We start from the raw sequence: 22,574 nt of genomic DNA on the forward strand, positions 1-22,574 counted from the left end.
CCAAGTGACGGGTGATAGAATAAGAGGGAATGGCCTCAAGTTATGCCAGAAGAGGTTTAGGCTGGACATGAGGAAAAATTTCTTCACCAAAAGGGTTCTCAGGCACTGGGAAGTGGTTGAGTGACCATCCTTGGAGGTATTTAAAAGACAGGTAGCTGAAGTGCTTAGGGATACAATTTAGTATCGGACAGGTACGGTTGGACTCAATGATCTCAAAGTTTTTTTCCAAGCCAGCGATTCTATGATTCCATGAAGGTGGGCTTGGTGCTGCGGTCGTTCAGACACTTTCCATCAGTGAAGGGCATTTAACCCGGCGAGAAGCCAGGGACGAGAGGAACGGTGCGCCGCGGCTCCGCATTCCTGCCGCTGCCGGGGTAGCCGGGCCGGCAGGAGGCGTCGTGCGGCGGGCGGGACGGGGGCGGGAGGAGGCGGGGGGGCCAGTTCTCCCGGAAACAGCGCCGGCCGGCGGCAAAGCGGCTGCCGCCGTGGGAAGTCGCCGCGAGGTCCCGCCGGGTCGGCGCGGTGCGGCATGGAGCCGGTGCCCCGCGAGGAGAAGCCTAACCCGCTGCAGGATGCCAACCTCTGCTCCCGGCTTTTCTTTTGGTGAGTGCCCCGTGCCGGGAGAGCGGGGAGAGGGAGGGCAGCCGAGCCGCGAGGTGCCGACACGGGGCAGCCGCCGCCACGGTGCCCGAGCGCCGCTCTGTGCTGGGGTGCGGCAGAGGGGGTGCTGCGTGCGGGGTATGGCATGGGGGGAATCTGGCGTGCGGGGCACAGGGGGGGATACTAGCGTGCGGGGCACGGCAAGGGGGATGCTGGGGTGCGGGGCACGTGGGGGGATGCTGGGGTGCAGGGCACATGATGGGGATGCTATGGTGCGAGGTACGGCATGGGGGATGCTGAGGTCCAGGGCACAAGGAGGATGCTGGGGTGCGGGGCATCGGGGTGCGGGGTGCGGTAGGGGGATGCTGTCGTGCAGGGCAGGGGGGACATCGGGGTGCTGGGTGCGGCAAGGGGATGCTGGGGTGCAGGGCAGGGGGGACATCGGGGTGAGGGGTGCGGCAGGGGGATGCTGGGGTGCAGGGCATAGTGGCAGTAGAGGGGATGCTGAGGCACAGGACACAGTGGCAGTAGAGGGGACGCTGGGGTACAGGACACAGTGGCAGTAGAGGGGATGCTGGGGTGCGGGGCACGGGGGGGCGATGCTGGGGTGCGGGACACGGCGGCGGCGGGGTGGGGTGTTGAGCCCCGGCCACGGGCTTGACCCCATCGCGTTTCTCGAGCAGGTCCGGGAGGGAGGGGGGATGGGAGGCGGCCGGCGGTGACACTGCAGCCGTGGCTCAGCCCCAGCCGCCGCCCGCCCCCGCTCAGCCCCGCCGGCCGGGGCAGCCCCCGGCGAGCAGGTGGAACGCGGCTCGGCTCGGTCTCCCGAGGTGAACCGGGGCGGGTAATCCCTGGGGACAGCCCAGCCGGGAGCCTCAGCCCCGCCGTCCCTTTCAAGCACGTGTTCGATGCCGTCGGTACCAGCCCGAGGACGAGACGGGGGGGGGGGGGGGGGGGGGGGCGTCCTCTGTCTCCTTGTCCGGGTGCAGGGTTGCTCCCTGGCATCGTTCTGCTTCCCGGTTTGCATAACGGATCGCGGCCAGGCGTTGCTCATCTCGTCAAGGCTTGCTCATCTCGCTTTCGGCGTGGGGCTTTCCCCCTTCCGTGAAGGAGGTGGTTTCTGATTTGCACAGCTGCGTGGGAGCTCCCCGGGGTAAGCGGGGAGCAGCCTGGATGCACTCAGCCACTCAGAGAGTCGGTTAGGCTGGAAAAGACCTTTAAGATCACCCTTCACCTGCAGCCGCCTGCCTTGACTCACCTTTATGGAGCTGGTGGAGGGGCTGGAGAACAAGTCTTAGGAGAAGGGGCTGAGGGAACTGGGGTTGTTCAGCCTGGAGAAAAGGAAGCTCAAAGGGGAGACCTTATCACTCTTTACAACTGCCTGAGAGCAGGTTGTAGCGAGGTGGCTGCTGATCTCTTCTCCCAAGTGTCAAGTGATAGGATGAGAGGAAGAGGTCTCAAGTTGTGACAGTGAAGGTTTAGATTGTATATTAGAATTAAGTTACTGAAAGAGGGGTGAAGCATTGCAACAGGCTGCCTAGGGAAGTGGTGGAGGCTCCTTCCCTGTAGGTGTTAAAAGTACCGTGTGGCACTTTGGAATGTGGTTTCATATGTGTTCTGGTGTTGGACTGACAGTTGGACTTCATGATCGTAGAGGTCATAGAATCATAGAATCCTGAGAGGGGAAAGACCTTTGAGATCATCAACTCCAACTGTACTTGTCCACTACTAAATCATATCCCCAAGCACCTCGTCTACCCGCCTTTTAAACACCTCCAGGGATGGTGACTCAGCCACCTCCCTGGGCAGCCTGTTCCAATGCTTGACCCTTTCATGTGAAGAAATTCTTCTTAATATCCAGTCTAAACTTCCCCTGACACAGCTTAAGGCCCTTCCCTCTTGTCCTATCACCTATCGCTTGAGAGAACAGACCAACACCCACCTCTCTACAACCTCCTTTTGGGATGTCTTTTCCAATCTTTGTGATTGTATGACTCTTGAGGTGTTCAGGGTGTCACCGAGCAAAGTGGGGGTGTTACCACATTGCCACAAACTTTTAGGGGACCAGGTGACTACTAGTGCAAAGCCAATGCCTTTCCTCTTATTTGTGGGGATCTTGGTGTGGGAGTATATAGTTACTGAAAGCAGTGAGGGATTACAGTTCAACAGTTTAGTTGCTATGAAATATAATAGGAGAAGACATGCAAAGTGAAACGAGGAGGCATCAGGCTTGTCCATGCTAGCCAATCCCCTTTGGATGAGAGCAGTTACAGCGGTGATTCTTACTCTGCTTCACTTAGTGTAGCTGTAGCCAGGGTGCTTGTGCTGTGTTATGTGGTGGAGAAGGGGGAAGGAAGAGAGGGCATGACTCCTGAGGCTCTTGTTTTTTGGATGCCTCTGAAACACAAGTAAAAACTCTTTGATCCTATAAACAACTGTGAGCAGATGAAGGAATCCCTTTTGGAAAGTAAGGGGATTTTAGAAACTCCAATACATTTTACCTAAACAAATTTTCTGTCAAGGGTATGTCCTCAGATGAACTCCATGCAAAAGCAGAGAAAGGAGGAAAAAAAAAAAAAAAAAGGAGGTTGTCTGCTTGCACAGAACTCCATGTGTTCAGCATTTTGATGTGTAATTTCTTCATTGACACCAGGGATTCCTGTGTTGAAAACAGCTTTCCTAGGAAATACAGACAGAATGGGATGAGCCTTAGTTGGCCACATAGCATTCCAGGGCTTCTTCTGGCCTGTTCCCTTTCACTTGCTGGGATCTTGTGGTGTTACTGGTTACACAGGATGTTCTGAGATGTTTTCAGCTGGAGAACTGGAAAAACGGTGCTTGAGGAGGGCCATCCTGGGAGTAGCGACAAGCACAACTGTGTGGTTGCTCAAGTGTGCCTGCTGTCCTCTCCCAGTCCCACGTGTTGGCTGCTTGTTGTCAGTGAGGGTAGAAAGTAGGGCATTTCAGGTAGCTGGGCAAGGCTCCTTCTTATATTTATTTTATTAATGTTTTGCTCCAAAAGTGTAATTACAACATTGTAAGGAAGTACCCTCTCATTTGTTGCCAGTGGTGCAGAAGGAAAGCTAAAATTATTGCCTGGCAGAAACAGGATCAGACTCACAGGAGAAAAGAAGTTGTGTTTTCATTGAACTGTAAAAAGAAGGTAATGAGTGTGTAGGCTGAAGACGCATTCTTCTCCCATTGTTCAAAGCTTGCCTTCTTGCTCTTGGGTTGTGACTTTGACAAGTATGAGCTTGAACATGAAACACTCTAGTAGTACCTTCATGGGAAAGAGAGGCATTCGTAATGTTAGTCTGGATGTTACAAGCATAAAAAAATATTTATGAGAGAAGTATGAAGATCAGGGCAGTTGCAAAATATTATTGTTTTTCATATCTCTCACTGAATTATCTATATTAACATAGGATTATCAAAGCCCAAATTGTTGTTCTGAATGTTCCAGATATTAATTACACTGACCTTCAGAGTCACAAGTTCCCACGCTCACCAAACTTTGCTGAGCTGTGGCTGGTAGTTTAGTTACAGGGTTTAACAGCACTTGAGTGTATTTCTTATTTACTTCTTCTATGTTTTTTTTTTTGGTTCTTTTCATTGCTAGGTCAGCTTGCTGGTGAGAATGAGGGATATGAAGGATGGACAGGGTGATTTTCCTTCTTTTTTTAGGTCTGTCCAAGAAAGAGAATTCAGTCCAGTCTTTTTCATGTGTAAGCAGCTATTCCATTGTAGAAAGCGTTTTGAGTTTAAAACGTCTAATAATACTCCATGCTTTGTGTGGTTGAGAGTAGCACTTTTCACATCATTTTTTTTTTTTTCCTGCTGTAGGGCGTGTGTATTATTAAATTAATACATGATAAGAGTGTTTATCTTTTCTGACTATTAACCCATCTTTGACCTTGCATGTTCATTAGGTAGCAGGTGTATTTTTATTTGCTTACAGCATTTGCTCTGTTGATTTATTGAAGATGTTCTAGCCATACAGCAGTTGAATTCATATGCATTCCATTGTTGAAGCATTGAATCCATTTCATTGGAAAGTTACGAACCATGTGCTATGCCTGAAGTTTTAAAAGACTGGATAACTTTTGCTCTGTTAATAACATGACGAGGAGTGCTGCACCCTGGAAATGGTATCTGCTGTTTTTGTTCAGAGAAGTAAAAGAAATTTAAGTCCTGATAAATTTAATATATTTGCAATTTATTTTTAATAATAGTAATTACTTATCTGTCACAGACTCACTGGGCCTATTACAAGTTCTCAGCTCCTTTGGAGCACCAGACACTGTCAGCATCCTAAGGCTGGATGCCTTTTTACATCATCACTTGACGTGTTTGCAGATGACACCATGCTAAGCTGAGTGGTGCAGTTGTCTTGCCAGAAGGGTGGGATGTCATCCAGAGGGACCTGGACAAGCTGGGGAATTGGGTTTGTGTGAACCTTACGAGATTCAACAAGGCCAAGTGCGAAGAGCTACACCTGGTTCAGGGCAATCCATGGTTTCAATACAGGATGGGGGATGATGTGATTGAGAGCAGCCCTGTGGAGAAGGACTTAGGGGTGCTGATAGATGAGAGGCTCGACATGAGCCAGTAATGTGTGCTCGCAGCCCAGAGGGCCAACTGTATCCTCGGCTGCATCAAAAGAAGAGTGGCCAGCAGGTCAAGGGAAGTGATTCTGACCCTCTATTCCTCTCTTGTGAGACCTCATCTGGAATACTGTGTCCGGTTCTGGGATCCTCAGTGTAAGAAGGATATGGACCTGTTCCAACAGAGGAGGGTACAAAGATGACTGGAGGGCTGGAGCACCTTCCCTATGAGGACAGGCTGAGAGAGTTGGGCTTGTTAAGCCTGAAGAAAAGAAGGCTCCAAGGAGACCTTATATCGACCTTCCAGTGCCTGAAAGGGGCTACAAGAAAGCTGGAGAGGGGCTTTTTACAAGGGCATGGAGTGATAGGATGAGGGGGAATGGCTTTAAGTTGGAGGGGGGAAGATTTAGATTAAACATTAGAAAGAAATACTTCACAGTGAGGGTGGTGAGGCACTGGAACGTGTTGCCCAGAGAAGTTGTGGCTGCCCCATCCCTGAAGGTGTTCAAGGCCAGGTTGGATGAGGCTTTGAGCAGCCTGGTCTAGTGGGAGGTGTCCCTGCCCATGGCAGAGGGTTTGGAACTGGATGATCTTTAAGGTCCCTTCCAACTCAAACCATTCCATGATTCTATGTGGCAATTGCCATTACAATATCAGCAATAAAGCGTGAACTGAAAACTTGCCTCAAGGCATTTGCAGTTTTGATTCCAAGGAATGATTTGCTTATCATTACCTGTTGGTCTCTGACAGTACTGCCCTTGGCTTACCAAGTGTGTGTTTTAGGGAAGATGACAAAATCAATAAGTCTTCTTTACTGCTCTGATTTGGTGTGTAGTGGAAGAAACAAAAAAAATCTTCTCCTTTGGGTTTAAATGTGAATGGAATGGGGTAAGCACAGACATGTGAGTCCCAAGATTTTCAGTGATGACTGCGCAGTGCATAGCTGCTTGTCTGACCAAATGCAGTCATGTCACACACCTCTGTTATAGCAGTATCAATAACTATGTGCTTTCCTTAACTTATTCCTCCTCTCTCACCCCGTAGCTTAGAATCGGAAGGGCCACTGACTAATTTCATTGGACTCCTGAGTCTAAGCATCGCCTGCATTTTAGTTCTGTGGCTTGGCTCTCTTCAAAAGAATATCTTCCCGTGCATTGAAAGAAGTTAGGCAAAGAATTTGTCACCTTTCTTGAAGTTCCAGCCGCAATCTAGCCCTGCCACCATTACAACTGATCCAAGTTCTTTTCTATGTTAGTGATTTACTTGTGGTGATTATGTGTTTGCTTCAGGTAACAAATGCAAATACCAAGCAGCACCAGGCTCTGTCATTTGCCTGTGGTCTTGCCTGATATCTAGTGAATTCCCACTGGCAGTGCCTGAAATTGGTGGTGATGATAACTCCTAACAGATACTGTTTTATAAAGATCTCTGAGGTAGCTAATTTTTAGTTCAGGACAGATGGTGCTATAAGAAACATCTAAAGGAATATGTAAACACCTTCAGTATAGATAAAAAGAAAATGCATTTTCAATAGCCAAAGAAATCACTCGTGCTTATTTTTATCTCCAGATTGAAAGAAGACTGAGGAACATACGTACGACTTTTAAAAATACACTGCCTTGTTTGTTCACTTGTCAAATATTGACTACAGGATATTAAATCTGAATAATTCAGTCTCTTGAATTACTGCATTCATTTATAAGTTTTCCTTGTTTTATTGCAAGGTGGTGGTATTATGTGGAAGAAAATAGTGTTTGAAAATGATTATTTGTGAGCTAGTGGAGTTAAAATACGTGGTTGAAGAGTGCTAAATAGATTATATCAACTAGGGCAAGTGTGTATAAACTATCAGAATGTTAGCACTTGCTATCTACAGTAAATACCTGTGCATAGATATGTAATTAGATGAACTGTTTAACAAACACTGAGGGCTATTTGCCTTTGGAATGTCCTACATAAAGCGTGCTGTATTATTTCAGAAAAAAAAAGTGTCCCTCTTATAATTCCTGCTAAACTTCAGAATTGGGAATATGTTGTGCTGTTGTTTTTTTCTTTTTCTCCAAGAATCACTTTTTTTCTCCCGCTTCTAGCAAATTCTTCAAGGCATTAAGAAGAGTGGAAAAGAGAGATAACACAATTAGATTTTGGGACTGGAAGGTTTAAAAGGCTAATCATATATTTTCTTAATATTCCTGGCACCCAAGCACTTGTAATACCAGTGTGAACTCACAGGTGATTTTAATTCTTCCTATTTCCATTACTTGCCAGAAAGGAAGTTAGTACAGATTTTGCTGCCTGAAGGTTTCAGCATTTGGTTTTCTTTTGGAAATTGAAATTGGAGACCTTTACTAGAGAGACCAACTAGACTTGCTGCATAACTTCGGTGTCAGGGTTTAAGCCTTTTTTTCTTGTAGGTTGCTTTTTCTCTACTAAACATGTATATGAGCTATAACATGGTTTTTAAATGCGTTTTTCAAGTGATGAACGAACTGCCCACTCAACTAAATTATTTCAGTAGTTATCTGACCTGAGATAAAAAACTTGTTTGGTCAACCAAGACTGTTTTGCCAAGTCGAAGAACTCTCTTCCCTTTGCTCTATGTAACTCCTTAGGCCCTACTTGAATAAATAGCTTGTAAAAAAAATTACCGTTTAAGGGCATAATCTTAAGACCTTTGTGTCAAGTCTTTCATATTTTGGATGTGGATACTGGGTTTGGAAACAATATTTTAATGATAGTCTTTGGAATGCCAGCAGTACAAATAATGCCACTCCTCTGTTCCCCTATTCCCTGCTTCCAGGCTCTGCAGAATATGTTAGCTGAAGTATGGTTGTTTTTTTTTTAACTTGCTTTGTTTGTACTTCTTTTTGCCATCTGGAACATCAGGAAGTATGTTGGAGTAATGAGATATTTCGTACCTCCTTGATGCAGTGTAGATGAACAGCATGAAACCAGCTCGCTGCAAGTGCAATCAAGTACAACTTCAGTTACCTTCAGCATCAAAGTTCAGCAACTTAGCTGTTTACACTGTGCTGTGAAAAAGTGACAGCATGGAAGATCAGGTGAAGCTGAGTATCAAAGGTTAATACAGTTCTTAGAACTGGAAGCCTGAAAGATGATTTTGAGTTAATATGGCTTTGAAGTAATTTCATTGTGTATTCCTATTTTTTCCTGCTGTAAGCAGTGAGGAAAGTCTACTGCTTAGGCCACAGTAAGACAGGAAAGGAAGTTTTAACCGAAACACCAGTTGAAAAGCATCTGAAGAAATAGCAGAACTTGTTCTGTTTACTTTATTAATTGTAGATGACTGCCTTGGTAAGGGGAAGTGGGAAAAGGCAGCGTACTGAAGAGAGTGGGTGAGCATTTGAAATAGAGATTGTGTTTAAGAAAAAATAAAAAAATGAAATCCCATGATGACTGATCCATTGCAGTGATATTTATGAACTCTTGCAAAATAGCACTGAAGATTGTCAGTGTGTGTCCATCCTATCCCAGCAGTACTCCTCTGCAATGAGTGCAAGCGCATAGCTCTGTTGGGGTTGTGCTGTTGGTGCAGAACTTCGGGGCATGAAAATGAGTAAGGAATAGTACAACAAAGCAGGTAGACTCCTGAGGTAAGCCATGGAGGATAAGCAATGTGGATTTATAATCAAAAGGTCCCATGAGGAAACCTGATTTATTGTAGATAAAACCCAGCTCCAAAGTAGGTGATTCAAGAGAAAGAAATATGTGTTGCTTTGCAGCTTAGTAGTTGAAGTAGTGCTTCCAAGCTGCTCAAGGAGATGAAATCCTAGTGTTATGGAAGAATTTGAGTAAACAAAGACCCTCCTGTGCAACTGTTGAAAAATAACTGGACATTGAGTGTAAACAGATGATGCTTGTAATGTAATGCACAAATAGGCTTAAGAGGGATGGGGAAAATGCAGTTTGTAAACCACCTCCTTAAGGAATTAGTTGATGAGAGTTTACAGGATGTGGCTTTGACTGGGTACTGTAAAATTACTCAGAAGTTAAACTTCTGCCTATAATTGCGAATAAGCTATGAAGACAGGCTGAGAGAATTGGGGTTGTTCAGCGTCTCTTCAGAAGGCTGCGGGCAAACCTTATTGCTGCCTTCTTGCACGTATAGGGCTGTACTGGAAAGCTGGAAAGGGACTTTTTAAGAGGGCATGTAGTGGTAGGGCAAGGGCTAATGACTTCAAACTGAAAGGGGATAGATTTAGATTAGATATTAGAAAGAAATTGTACACTATGAGGGTGGTGAGGCACTGGAACGTGTTGCCAAGAGAAGTTGTGGCTGCTCCATCCCTGAAGTTGTTCAAGGCCAGGTTGGATGAGGCTTTGAGCAGCCTGGTCTAGTGGGAGGCATCCCTGCCCATGGCAGAGGGTTTGGAACTGGATGATCTTTAAGGTCCCTTCCAGCCCAAACCATTCTATGAAAAAGAAAAGATTTTTTTAAATTAGAAAAGTAGTTTGATTTTTGTGAGTTGGCCAGTGATAAAGCAAGTGCTTTTGTGAACCTGGTGACAGCAAAGTTTTGTACTTGCACGGAGGAAGGTGCCGTAGTACATTAGTGACCAACTGTGGTGTAACTATTATGGAGTTGGTCAAGGCAATTGAAACTAGTGGGTATGCCCAGTGACCCAACAGACACATCCTTTGATCTTGGGATGTTGTTTTTATATTTGTGTCAGATTTATAATGTAATTGCAAATGCTTCTTGGCTGATGTTTTGTGAAAAACTTTGAGTTCATGGAAAACTTGCAATATATGCATGAGTTTCTGGATAGCTCTGCAGACCTACTCTGCAGTGAAAGGATGATACTTTTTTTAGCATTTAGAAGCAGTACTTGATATAAATCCAGAGGAACAGTGGATCCTGTTGCTGGGTTAACAAGCCAGTTGAGCTGGAAACTGCTATTAGTTTAATGCACATATCTGTAATGTATTTCTTCTTTGGCTGAAAGGAATGCCTTTTGGGTCACTAGGGAACCTAATTTAAAAGCTGTCTCATTTAGGAAATTTTATAATTTCATGTATGAAACAGTCATATGACTAGTCTGATTGCATAATGACTTTGCCTTTTGGATAGTGGGGGCTGATTTTCTTACATGTTGTCTCTGAGAAGAAGGGGGGTGGCATGAGACCTTCCTTTGAGGTTCTGCTTCATTTAGGAGGATAAGAAAACAGTGTTTCTTAGTTTTTTCTGCAAACCTTAGGGGCTTTCCAAAATCCTGGTGGAGTTGCTCTATTTAAAGCTGGTGAAGATTGCACTTCCCTGAAGAACCAAGTAAATTGTGACTGTTGGACTATGTTGTAATGTTACAGGGTGTGTAACATTGTAGTGTAGTGTCAGGGCTCAGGAGTAGGAACATGCAGGAAGTGAATGTTTATATTGTGGTCTTTTGTGTATCTGCTGGTTCAGAAATGAATCACATTCTTTTTTTATCGGTGCCCAAGTTACTTTTGTCAAGATGGAAAGCTCGCTGAGGTCAGAATAGTGAGCTACTGCTTTACAGTTGCCTATCTCTTGGGTCTGCGCCAGGTTATGGAGTGATATTTTTTAATTTACTTTTTAATCTTTATTCCTAGTGACATCAGTATTCCAGCAGTAACAGGAACTAATTCTGGGCTTCTTTCCAGACTGATGTCTTTGATCAGCTAATCGCCTTGATAGAACAGAGGCATTCCCAGCAGAACAGAAGGTACTCAGGATTCTTCCAGATATTCACATTTTTGTGTAGTTCATGCTAGCAAAAAATTGAGCTAAGATCATTGAAAGGAATTATGTGAACCCTCTGTTTTGAAAGACTGATTAAAATGAGGTGATATGTAAGAGCAAAATAATTATTCAGAATGCCTAACAAACAGGAAGATATCTGGGGAAAGAGAAGACAATGATTAAGGGGTCCTATTTTTACTGAAGCTGAACAGCTTCTTTACAAACAGGACAGCTTTGGAAATACGAGAATTAAGTGAGAGTCTTTCTTCCTCAACATGTTGCTTCTTTGTTTTTCCAGGCAGTAGATTGGTAACAAGTCCATTTTATGTTCATCCTTAGGGTAAGGGGAGTCGTTTGCATCACTATCTATGTATTCCCTCCATTTCTCTATGTTGTCTTTAATTTTGTTTATTATTTTAGCTTTTTTGTTGAGAGAATAAGGTAGGTTGCACTGTTTCTGTGTTCATAAGAAATACTACTTTTCTGTGAACGTTTTTTATCTTGCCTTGAAGAGATTGGTGTTAGCTGATCTCTGTTTGGACAAAAGACAGACACCACTCTAGCAAGTAGTCTTCCTTTATGGCTAAGTTGAGGTTTCAGGGATGTTCTTTATGTAGGCCATTGCCTTATTTGCCAGCTTCCTTTAACAGTCCTTTTGCTGCACTCTCTAATTTAAATGAGCCTTCAGGCAAGAGAAGGGCTTGGTTTGTTTGCTTGTTATGAATCTGTGACTGGAGTAACAGCAGGCTTTGTGAAATAATTCGTCTCTGAATGCAGAGAATTCCACGGGGGCATAATCTGCATGTGGCATCCTGGTACAATTTTTTACTTTTAATGACTGAATAGGAACAACATCTAAGTCTTCCGTCTGAAAGCAGACCTTCCAGCCCAAAGTTCAGGACGCATCAGTGAGATGGTCTTGAACTGCTCTTGCCGTACCGAGAACTTGCAGTGGACAAATAGAAGACCTTTATTATTAAGCTGAAAGGTCTTCAGGACCTAGAGTATAATAGGGAAAAATTTTTAACCTCCTGAAGACTTTCAAGTGTAGTCGACAGTAATGCAACATAGTGTTAAAAGCTTTTGTACTCTTAAGACCACCATAGTAGTAGCTCTTGAAGATCACTGTTTTGGGGGAGACTAGTCAGAAAGCTCAATAAGGGGTGATTTTTAAATTTTTGTTTCTTTTTATGCTTTTTTCCCCCCGATCCTACAGAAACATATGGGCGTGTGCTGAGTCTTTGACATATTGTTCATTATAATAAATGAGTCATAAAATGAATTACCACAGTTATCTGCATACTCTGGATTGGTTTTCCTTGCCTTCTTTAGTGTTAACATAGAGATTGTAGTGCAATATAGTACTGATTACAAAATTATGGTTTTAACTAATGGAAGAAAGTGAGAATGCCTGAATTTGTGCTAGGTTTCACTGGAACTAGTAGTCTGAAAACCTTGAGATTTTCGGCAGTTTTTACCGTGTACTGTTTTCTCCATCTGCTACTTAATTTGTGAATTCAGTCTCATAGTATGTCTAGTACTTGATTGGTGTGGAGTTGGGGGGGATAGAAGGGATTTGATACAAAACATGAGAACTCGGTGCTGGTAGGTGTATCATCAGTAAGTTGGGATATTTTTTCAGAGTTTAAGGCCAAAGGATAAGCTAGATGACTCTAGCAATCCTGCAGATTTGAGACTATTATCTTTTATCCAATTACTTTGCAAGTGGACTACACTACTGCTGTTGTCAATGCTTTCTGCTGCTGTTGGCTGTGGTGCTGAGTCACACTGACATGAGGATAGAGCCATCTCCACCAACAGAAGGATTGTTCTTTCTGTGGCCAGGTTGTGGTTTTCTTCACCGCATTTTGAAAAGTGTAAGGAAAGGAATGCTGTCCTGCAGAGTAATATTAGAAGCTTTGTTTTATTTTTTAAAGGCGTATATTTTTAGAGTAGTTCGTTTTCCCCTGCGCCTTCTGCTACATGCCTGTAAAGGTCAGTGCTATTCAGCACCGGTGAGGCCACACCTGGAATCCTGTGTCCGGTTCTGAGCTCCCCAGTACGAGAGAGACAGGGACATAGTTGAGAGTCCTGCAAAGGGCCACAAGGATTATGAAGGGTCTGGAGCATCTCTCCTAAGAGGAAAGACAGAGAGGTGAAATTGTTCAGCCTGGAGAAGAGAAGGTTCAGGGGTATCTCAACAATGTTTGCAAATACCTGAAGGGTGAGTGCAAAGAGAAGGGAGCCAGGCTCTCCTCAGTGATGCCCAATGACAGAACCGGAGGCAATGGCACAACCTGAAACGCAAGAGGTTCCCTTTGAACATCAGGAAACTGTGAGGGTGACTGAGCACTGGCACAGATTGCCCAGAGAGGCTGTGGAGTCTCCTTCCTTAGAGATCTTCAAAAGCTGTCTGGGCATTGTGCTGGGCAACCCGCTGTAGGTTGTCCTGCTTGAGCAGGGGTTTGAACCAGATGACCTCTAGAGGTCACTTCCAGGCTTAACTATTCTGTGATTCTGAGACTGCAGAGAAATTACAGCATGACAATAGCCCTTTCTGTCGATAATTTTTTTTCATGGAGCTGAACAGTTCTTTGTTTATCTTCAGATGTATGTCCCACATTCTTATTTTCTTACATCTCTTTCAGTTTTCTGTACTCCTTTCAGTCCCACTCCCTGTGGCAGGCTGCAGTACTGGAGAAAAGATCCCTTCTAACCAACCTCAGCCATTCTGTGACTCCGTAAGAAATATCCTGTTTATGCTCCTTGTTAAATGTCAGAACAATTTTTGTTTTCACCACCTTGGCAACAGTAACTAGTGGAATCTGGTATAGGTCTGAGAACGATTTATCCCTGTGCTTTCCTGAAAGGCTGCCTCATCCTGATTCTCATGCTAAAGGACTTGTGAAAGATAACTTGTTCTCTATCCTTCTCTGTCAGAAAGGAGATTGGTAACTTGTTTATGGAGTACACCATAGGCTAATACTGATGTTGCAAGAGAAGGAACACTTAGTATTGGCCACAATAGTCAACTGAAGTCTGCAGAACTTTCCTGTAACTGTCTGTCTTGGAGCAAATGGAGCATTGCTTGTCCAGCAGGCACTAATTGCTTGAATGGCCTTGAGGTTATTTGCCTCACGTCTTGCTTCTTACCTTCGGTTGGCAGCAAGAACTGAGGCTGAAGAAGAAATGTTTTAGTGGTGCAGATTCATTGTGTCAAACCAGACAAAAGCTCTTCTGCTGGTTGGGGCAATTGACTTTTGAGACAGTTTTTCAGGAGCTCAGGGAAGTTCTGACAGTGATTTGGGCCCTGATGCTGTTTGACTGTACTGTCAAGAAACAGACTTGTCTGACAAGTACTTTCTGATTGTACTTTCAGGACTTAACAGCTCACTTATACAGATCTTCAATACTCACTCCAAGAGCTTAAAAAGGGCTGTTAGGCATCAAAGATCCCACTCTAAGGATAGAGACTTAATCTTTGAATGAGTCACACAAACACAGTGCAAACATGTGAAGTAGGTGAAGCAAAGACACTATTAATCCCCTTAGTTATAGGCAGTTATGCCAGGGAGCCTGTGAAAAAAGTTTTTGCAATGGTTCTATCTTTGAAGAAACTCTCTGAGTCCCCTCTTCTAGTGCTCAGCCTGGCCCTCCACCCATTCTTAAATTAATGAACAAACTACTTATAGGCCAACTTATACAAAATTTAATTGAAACATGTCTAAGCAAGAAATGCCAAGCTAGTTGATGAGTATTCATAACCACTTTTGTGGTTGTGCATGAATAAATGCCCTCATTGTAAACCATCCCAGGTTTGGATTCTTACATGTAGTTAAGCCTTCCAGAAAATAATGCACTTCATCTAGTGCACCAGGTGCTCTGTGAAAAACTGTCGGTGAAGTTAGGGAATAATTAAGCATCAGTAACTAAACAGCAGTTATGAACTTTGAGAAGCAATTGACATCAGACAAACATCTTGCCATGAGTGCAAGAGTATGTTTTCCAAAACAAGTCTATACCTATCCTCTTGGTCCTGATCGTTTTGACCATCTGAGAAAGTACTTCAGGGAAACAAGCCTGAGAGCCAAAATCCACATTTCTCCTGGAAACTAAATAACAGGGATTCAGTAGAGAGGCAAAACTAAGCAGCAGACTGCAAGTTCCCTAACTCCTCTGTTCCCACAAAGCCATGCCTGTTTCAGAGGCATCACTCTCTTTCACTCCATCTCCTGAACAACTTGGTCACCTTTGTGCTTTATGTCATGTAAGTGTCTGCTCTGTGGAGCACAACTGAAACTGTTAGGATCTTCTTGACTTGTGTTTCAGGCTTGAGGAATGGTCTACGTGCATAAAAGCGAGTCTTATTGTTCTCTGACAGTATTGTTTGATCTAACAAAATATTTTCCAGTAAAACTACAGTAGTGCTATTACAATTTGTTTTCAAAGTGCTCTCATAAAATAATGAGCTTTAAAAAACCTGCCCGCTAAGGAAATTGAGCTGTTAGACAATATTTTCCTTTTTTTAACCTACTCACAGTGACAGTGTGGTTTTTGTTTGTATTTCCAAACATGGGTAAGATCAATTCTAGTAATAATTCGTCATTTACCCATTTTTACGTTTGAGTAGTTGTCTTTAAATTACTGACCTTGAATATTTGTCAAGATGGCAGTTGAACAGCAGTTAGTTCTTTCCTCGTGTAAACGAATAGCCACGCTAATTACAAAAAATGTCTTTTGATACGTATTACAATTTTACTTACAACTCTGTCAGTATTTTAATGGTTGGATTCACTTCTGTTTTCCCCTAAATATTTAAAAGAATGCTAATTTTCCTAAAATATAAGGAAATGCTGTAAGAAAACAGGTGCCCTGAGGCCAAGAAGAGTTGTACTGGCTGTTTGGATGGCTGGGAGTAAGGTTCTGTGGGGAATTAAAAGCTTTAGGAAATGGGAAATGCTTTCCAGTTTTGTTAAACAGGAATGACTTAATACTTGAGTAAGAGAAAAGTGCAGTAAAATGTGTGGATGTTGAGTGATGCAGGAGAAGAGGAGGGAAGAAAGAGGTAAAATAATTAAACTAATTCGTACGGAAATTACTCTTTGGGTCTGCTCATCAGTTTATTAATACTTTATATTTAAATAGGTGGCTGAATCCCTTATTTATTATTGGCCATAAACGGAAGCTTGAAGAAGATGATATGTATAAAGTGCTGCCAGAAGATTCCTCAGAGAAGCTTGGAGAGGAATTGCAGTGGTAAGGAGAAAAATAATTATTCTCTTACATTTTATTTTTGCTGGTGAATGTGAGAGTCCGATTCCTATTCTAAAATTAAAAGAGGTCGTTTAAAGTCTCAAAAAGTCTCCTGTTAAAAATGCTGAAGAACTAAGAGTAATATTTAGAAGTTGTTTATCATGGAAGCATTTCAATTATTTCAAGTTATACGTGATAAAAATGCATTAGAGTATTTCCATTATGTCATTTATAATTAATGTGTCATTTTGCAGAATGCTTGGAAATGAAAACTTTTCATCAACTGCTACTGCAGTAATCATTTATAAATTAATGTGAGCCTTCTGGCCTGTGATAGCATAGCTATGGAAAGTTTTTAAAAGTCTCTGTATAAAAGCAGAGTTTAGGTTTTTTTCCTTTGTATTTTTGTTTTGAGCACAAACTGAATTGACAGCTGTGTACCCTTTTATATCTGTGTGTACATAAATACATGTATGTTGAAAATATAGCCACTTTTTGGTAAAGTAGGTAAAATGCCTTGGACATCTAAAAGCTTATGTCTAGGAAGTGTCTTCATTTTGTTATAAATACTCTTTCATGGGCTGTGTACCAATTCCTGTTGTCATGGACTCAGGAGGATCTTTTTCTTTTAATAGTGAAATATTTTCCAAGAATAACTGTTCGTGTAATCGTGTTGAACCTTGCAATAAAGAAGGTTTTTGTCTTCAAATAATCTTTTGTTAAATATAATTAGAGGAAGAGGTGTCTCCTGGTGAAAGGTGGCCTCTGTATTAAGGAAGCGTGGCCTTGCTCTTTCTTGCCTTTGCACTGAAGGTAGAGAAAAAATCAACTTTCCTAAAATCACCATCCCAGCCTGGAATGAGAGATTACTCAAGAAGTAAATAGAATCCAGAAATGAATGGTTATGACCAGCTCTTACGTCATCCTGCTCTGGATGAGTTAACTGAAGAAAGAGGGTCAGCTCATAGGAATGCAGCTTTAAACATCTTTATAGCTGGAGGTCTTTGCCAGATTCTGTGGTTGTGTCTTGAAACAGTTCAGGCAGTCTGCTGTGGAGGAAGATGGACTCTTTCCAATGATTCTTACAGGGAAAGCACACGCTTTCCATGAGTCAGGAAATGGTAGAAAATGCAGTGTGCAAAAAAAAAAAAAAAAAAGAGTGGGTTTTAATTCTTTAGTGTACTTGGCCAAGAAACAAAGAATATGATTCATAAATAGCCACCTAAGGAAGTAGCCTTTTCTTTTGGGCCAGCAAACCCCACAGAATCCACAGTTCCAATTCTAATTCCTAAGCATTTAGACAATAACTCTATAATCCTTGTAATAAAAGAGAGCGTAAAACTGAATTAAAAAATGCTTTATTATCCGTACTGTATGCTTCAAACTTGTGTGCTTTGCTGCAAAATAATTTGGCTTTCACACCTTAGACTCGTTTCAGCCTTCAAACTAGCAAGGTCAGAGGGCCTGATATAAAATGTTTCGCCTCCAGAAGCAATGGGGAGTATCTTGTCTGACAACAGTGTGCTTTAAGAAGTCTGCTTACGTTTTGATACTTCGTTGTGAAAATCATGCTTGTTATTATAGTCTTGGATTTTAATGTGAACAGATATTGTCCTGCTTGTGGCCAAACACGCGGTAATGTAAAGGTCTTTGCCACTGTGCTGCTGTAATCCTTGGCTTCAAAGAGACGTGGAGAGTTAAGTGACAAGACTGCTGCAGACAGTTCTCTCTTCTCTTTGCCATATCTGCTCATCCTCATCAAAGCATGTGGCGGAAGAAAGAAGGGGCCAGACATGAGAAAGGGTTGTGCATAACAACCTTTCTGAGAAAACGCAGTGTATAAGAAGGTAAAGACACTCCATGCTGCTTCAGTTTAGTCCATAGTCAGGGGATCAAATGATAATAAGCTCTTACCTAAGGTGAGTGGCTCTCTGAACTGAGCGGAAAAGAAAGAAAGAATTCCTCATCTGCAAATACCTCAAAGGAATAATAGTCAACAGTGGTGAATTGTCTGTGATTATACAATAGGAAATAGGCTTGTAATGCTATGTGTTTATGCAAGTGACAAAATATGACTATCTGTTAACTACTTTGTTGTTGTTGTAGTTGTATAAAAGTGATCTGAAAGTATTTTGTTCCAGGCAATTGCCTTCTGCTATTACTTCTGTCCTCCAGCATGTTTGTGTTTGTTTGTCAGGTACTGGGATAAAGAGGTGCAGAAAGCAAAAAAGAGGGGGAAAACACCACATTTAACAAAAGCCATTATTCTTTGCTACTGGAAATCGTATTTAGTTTTTGGAATTTTCACAATGATTGAGGTAGGTGGTGTAAAATGTCACACAACACGCTTCTTGACCAACAGCACTGTGAAACTTGGCCTCTTAGATTGCACGATGCACACTAGTGACTTCACGCTGGACTGCTCAGAGAATCTGTAATGTTCATGTAGTCTCTCAGGAAAGTAAAACGGAGCTACAGCCCTGTAGAGACTGAAAAATTGAGTTGTAACTGCGGGATTATGGATGTGGAACAAAAACCTGACTTCGGTGTAATATTTTTGAGACAATACAAGCCGCTGACTTGCTTTGTAAGGCTTAGCTGTATTTTGTGTATCTCATGGGGGTGCCCCATAGAAAAAGGTGCTTTTACTGTTTATGTAAATGGCTATAAAAGATACACAGTCATCTTTAAAAGTGGAATTGTAATTCCATATTTATGCATTAATAGACAGAAGTTTTTATTGGTAATTGAGAGAGTCTGCTTTAAAGATCCAGCTAAGTTTTGCTGTGGAGCATATTTCTTTTGGATTACGTGTTGATAAAAATTGGCTTGACATTTTAGAGTGCAATAAAAACAAAATAATAGGGTATATGGCTTGCAGCAGTACTCAGCTCTTGTTTGCCTGCTTACAAACTTGGGCACCATGGTATGATGTGTAATTTTTCATACTCTTTCCCTTTCTTTTTCTTTCAGGAAACCCTCAAAATAATTCAGCCAATATTTTTGGGGAAAATTATTAATTATTTTGAAAACTATGATTTCTCAGATGAGATAGCTTTGAAGTTTGCATATTGCTACGCAGCTGCTCTGTCTGTGTGCACGCTTATTCTAGCTATAATGCACCACTTATACTTCTATCATGTACAGCGGGCTGGCATGAAGCTGAGGGTAGCGATGTGTCATATGATTTATCGAAAGGTAAGCAAACCTGTCTACAGGTGTTTTTGGCATTTGAGAGCTATTTCATTAGAGGAGTTTAAAAATACAGTTTTTATGTTTGTGTTTGCGATTCCATTGAAGCTACTTATTTGTAGAAATGTAATGCAGGCTAATGTCAGACCTGAAGTGTATATATGTGCTTTGGTCTTGGTGTCTGAACCACAGCTTCAGTCTTCTGAGTGAAGAATTAAATAGCCCTAAAGCCTAGGAGGAGCTGCTGATTTTTACCTTCTCATGCTCCCCACCACTGCTGGTGGAAGGGTTGTGTGCTGGAGCAGTAAGAAGCAATCAGTGTACAGCAAGAGAGAGGCAGAGCTCCCAGGGGATGCCAGCAGCTACTCAGTCCTGCAAGTTCATCCCTGGGGAGGATGTTATGCCTGGCTGTTGCCAATTGCTTCAGCACTCTCAGTTGCATGGAGCTAAGAGAGTTGCCCTCTTAGCGGGGGGACCCTCTCTGACCTGCATTCTCAGGGCATCAGTCCATTCTGTTAGCTCAGGGGGAGGCAGCAGTACTGTGGTACTGCTCCTGCCCGCTCCACATGAGTGAGGATGCTTAGCCTCGTCATAGGCAGGTCCCTTTACTGTTCTCCCTACTTGAGGCCAATCAGGGAGAGGAATAGGCAGAGGAGAGACTGTTCAGAATCAAGATGAATCCTAAAGGTACAGTAGAGATGGTTTTACCACCAATTACTGTTTTTACTGTGGGAGCACTGGAGTCCTTCACTAAAGCCTGTGAAGTGTGAGAAGGGTTGTATGTTCAGTAAGCTGTTGTTTTGTTGCTCTCTCTGTGTTCTGATCCAAAAAAAAAAAAAAAAGCTGACCTCAACTACAGATGGAGCTGAGGCTGCTGTCAGATGGGAAGTGGAACAAGAGAAGTTTTGGATATTACCTACAGGAAGGAGTTGAGCTCAACATCCAGGATGAAATGCTGGCCATGGTGTGCTCTGAGGAGCAAGCAACACAGTTGTATATGTCTACTTCCCTCTTCTGAAGATGTTGGCAATACCTGAACCACTCCGACTGTCTCCACTTCCAAGCAGGAAGCCCTGCTAGAAATGCTGGAGGAAAAAAATGCCCTATCTTTCTAGCTTTAGTGCTGCTACAATAGTGATGTGCCAATTCTTACATCAGCAAAGAAGTTTAATTGAAGGAGCAGAATTATAAAGTTTCTTTAGAATATAAGGAAATCCCTGTTATTTTAACCATAAAACATAGGTACCATTCACTTAAGGCAAACACTTGTACTACTGGTATAGGTCATATGAAGGTTTTGGGCAAAACGGTAAAGTGAGGAGAGTGAAAATGGCCCCATTGAAAGTGTTGATTGTTTTTCATGTGCATATTTGTTCTCCTCCCTCTTCTGATACCTGGGAAATTATCCTCTGGGAACTCATCTCTAACATGGCACTCTGCCTTCTTGTACATAAACATTTCTCTAAGGTATTAATTTACTAAAGTGATTATCATAACGCAGTTTGAAATTCATGAAATATGTATGTAACGTTGTTTGTTGCTGTGTTGATATTAGCTTAGAAGCTTGGAAAAGAAATGTCAGTAATATGCACCCTTATTTCTAGAGATGTGATTAAATGGGAAATGAAGCTCCCCTCGTTTCATAAATGTTTACTCCCAAGGGTGAAGGCTGAGGTCACAGAAGAAGATCGATAAATCTTTCTAATCATTTGTCTTCAACATCTGAGGCTTATAGATAGATCTCTCTTTCTCTTTATCCTTGTATATGCTTTTGAAGGAATCTGGATACTAATTTACCAGCGCTTTTGCTGTGTTCATTAATTGCTGTAGTAAATCAAACTTCGATTTTCAAGGATGAGTGGGTTGGATGAAAGAGCATCCTTAACAGAGAACTTCAAATGCTCATCATTCTTTAAAAATGCATATACTGAAACTCAAGGATGTTTTGTGATCAGTGAGAAGTATTAGTTATCCGTGCAGGAAGCTTGTAATAAAAATGAAAATGGAATCTGTTTCATGATTCACATCTCTCATTTTAAAACCAAAATCTACTTATGTGAGGCTGATTTATTTTTTTATTATTTTTTGGAAGGTTCAACTTTCAGAAGTTCCTGGAAGTTCAGAATAAACACTAAAGCAGTTTAAACTCTGGAGTAGTTGGTTAAAACAGAAAATAGCCAAAAAGCTGTCAGGAGTTATTGACTGAACAGTTACATTATTCCTTTCTGTGGTTAGTTCTCCTTTTCTAAAGTGCTTTTGAATTAACTGTTTGGGGCAGGGAGAGATTAAAACACTAAGATGGGAGTACAGAAAGCAAATAATAGTTAAACAATTGAAATTGGGCTTGTATAGGGGCAGGAGGACTTTAACCTAAGTCATCAAGCATACAAACTGCTCTAATCAGTTCCTGTAATTAAATCTGTTGAGAAAGGGTGCTTGCTGGGAAATACACCTGTGTGGAAAATTCAGAAAAAAACCAAGCAGATCTTTGTGCTGAAAACAGGCAGGTAGGTGTCAAATATAAAATGAAATTTATACTCAAGCTACAGTTAATTTTTTAAAAAGTATGTGGCATTTGATAATCTTCAGCAGTATTTCTTACCTTCAGAGTGAATTTATAACTGTTACAGTCAAAGCAGTATTTAAACCCACAGTGTACTGGCTTTGGCTGGAATAGACTTAATTTTCTTCATAACAGCTCATATGGTGTTATGTTTAGGATATAGTGGAAAGGAAAAATACCTAAATGGGAATTTTTGGTAGAAATCAGTTCTGTAAGTAAAACTGCTGGTTTGTGTCCGATGTTTCCATTTCCTTCTGTATACTTGCAGTCTAGACAATCCATTCAGCCATGAAAATGTGAGGCTGGTTTCACTTTAATCAAACAAACAAACACCCCCCCAAAAACAGTGCTACTTCAAGAGTAGTTTTGAAGCAGGGAAGGAAGAAAAGACTAAAACTTCAATTCCACTGACAATGGGAACGGCTGTCTCTTTGCTGAAAAGAAAAATCGGTTGCAGATGAGCACCCTCCTTTTGGCTCGGATGTTTGCGTGGTTCCTTCTGAGACTGTCTGGTTCAAGTGGCCTGGGCTAGTGCATTTTGAGACTGTTTTCACCAACTCTCTGAAATAGCTAGAAAGAAGTCAGAAAGGTGGCTGACTTGGTGAGTCTGGGACAGACCCAGGTTATGAGCCACTGGCAA

The 22,574-nt window shown here is 42.3% G+C and overlaps 1 protein-coding gene across 2 annotated transcripts in view; it reads left to right on the forward strand.

Moving 5' to 3' along the window:
- Positions 1-459: 459 nt before the first annotated feature.
- ABCC4 (ATP binding cassette subfamily C member 4) overlaps positions 460-22,574 on the forward strand; it is a 151,342-nt gene continuing 129,227 nt past the window's right edge. For both annotated transcript variants that reach the window (XM_054087756.1, XM_054087759.1), the window contains exons 1-4: positions 460-603; positions 16,072-16,182; positions 18,377-18,497; positions 19,153-19,377. In XM_054087756.1, coding sequence (XP_053943731.1) covers positions 530-603; positions 16,072-16,182; positions 18,377-18,497; positions 19,153-19,377 — 531 coding nt within the window. In that variant the 5' untranslated portion in view covers positions 460-529. The remainder of the gene's footprint in view (positions 604-16,071; positions 16,183-18,376; positions 18,498-19,152; positions 19,378-22,574) is intronic.

The sequence above is a fragment of the Cuculus canorus genome, chromosome 1 (assembly GCF_017976375.1).
Source record: "Cuculus canorus isolate bCucCan1 chromosome 1, bCucCan1.pri, whole genome shotgun sequence".
NCBI classification, from domain to species: domain Eukaryota; kingdom Metazoa; phylum Chordata; class Aves; order Cuculiformes; family Cuculidae; genus Cuculus; species Cuculus canorus.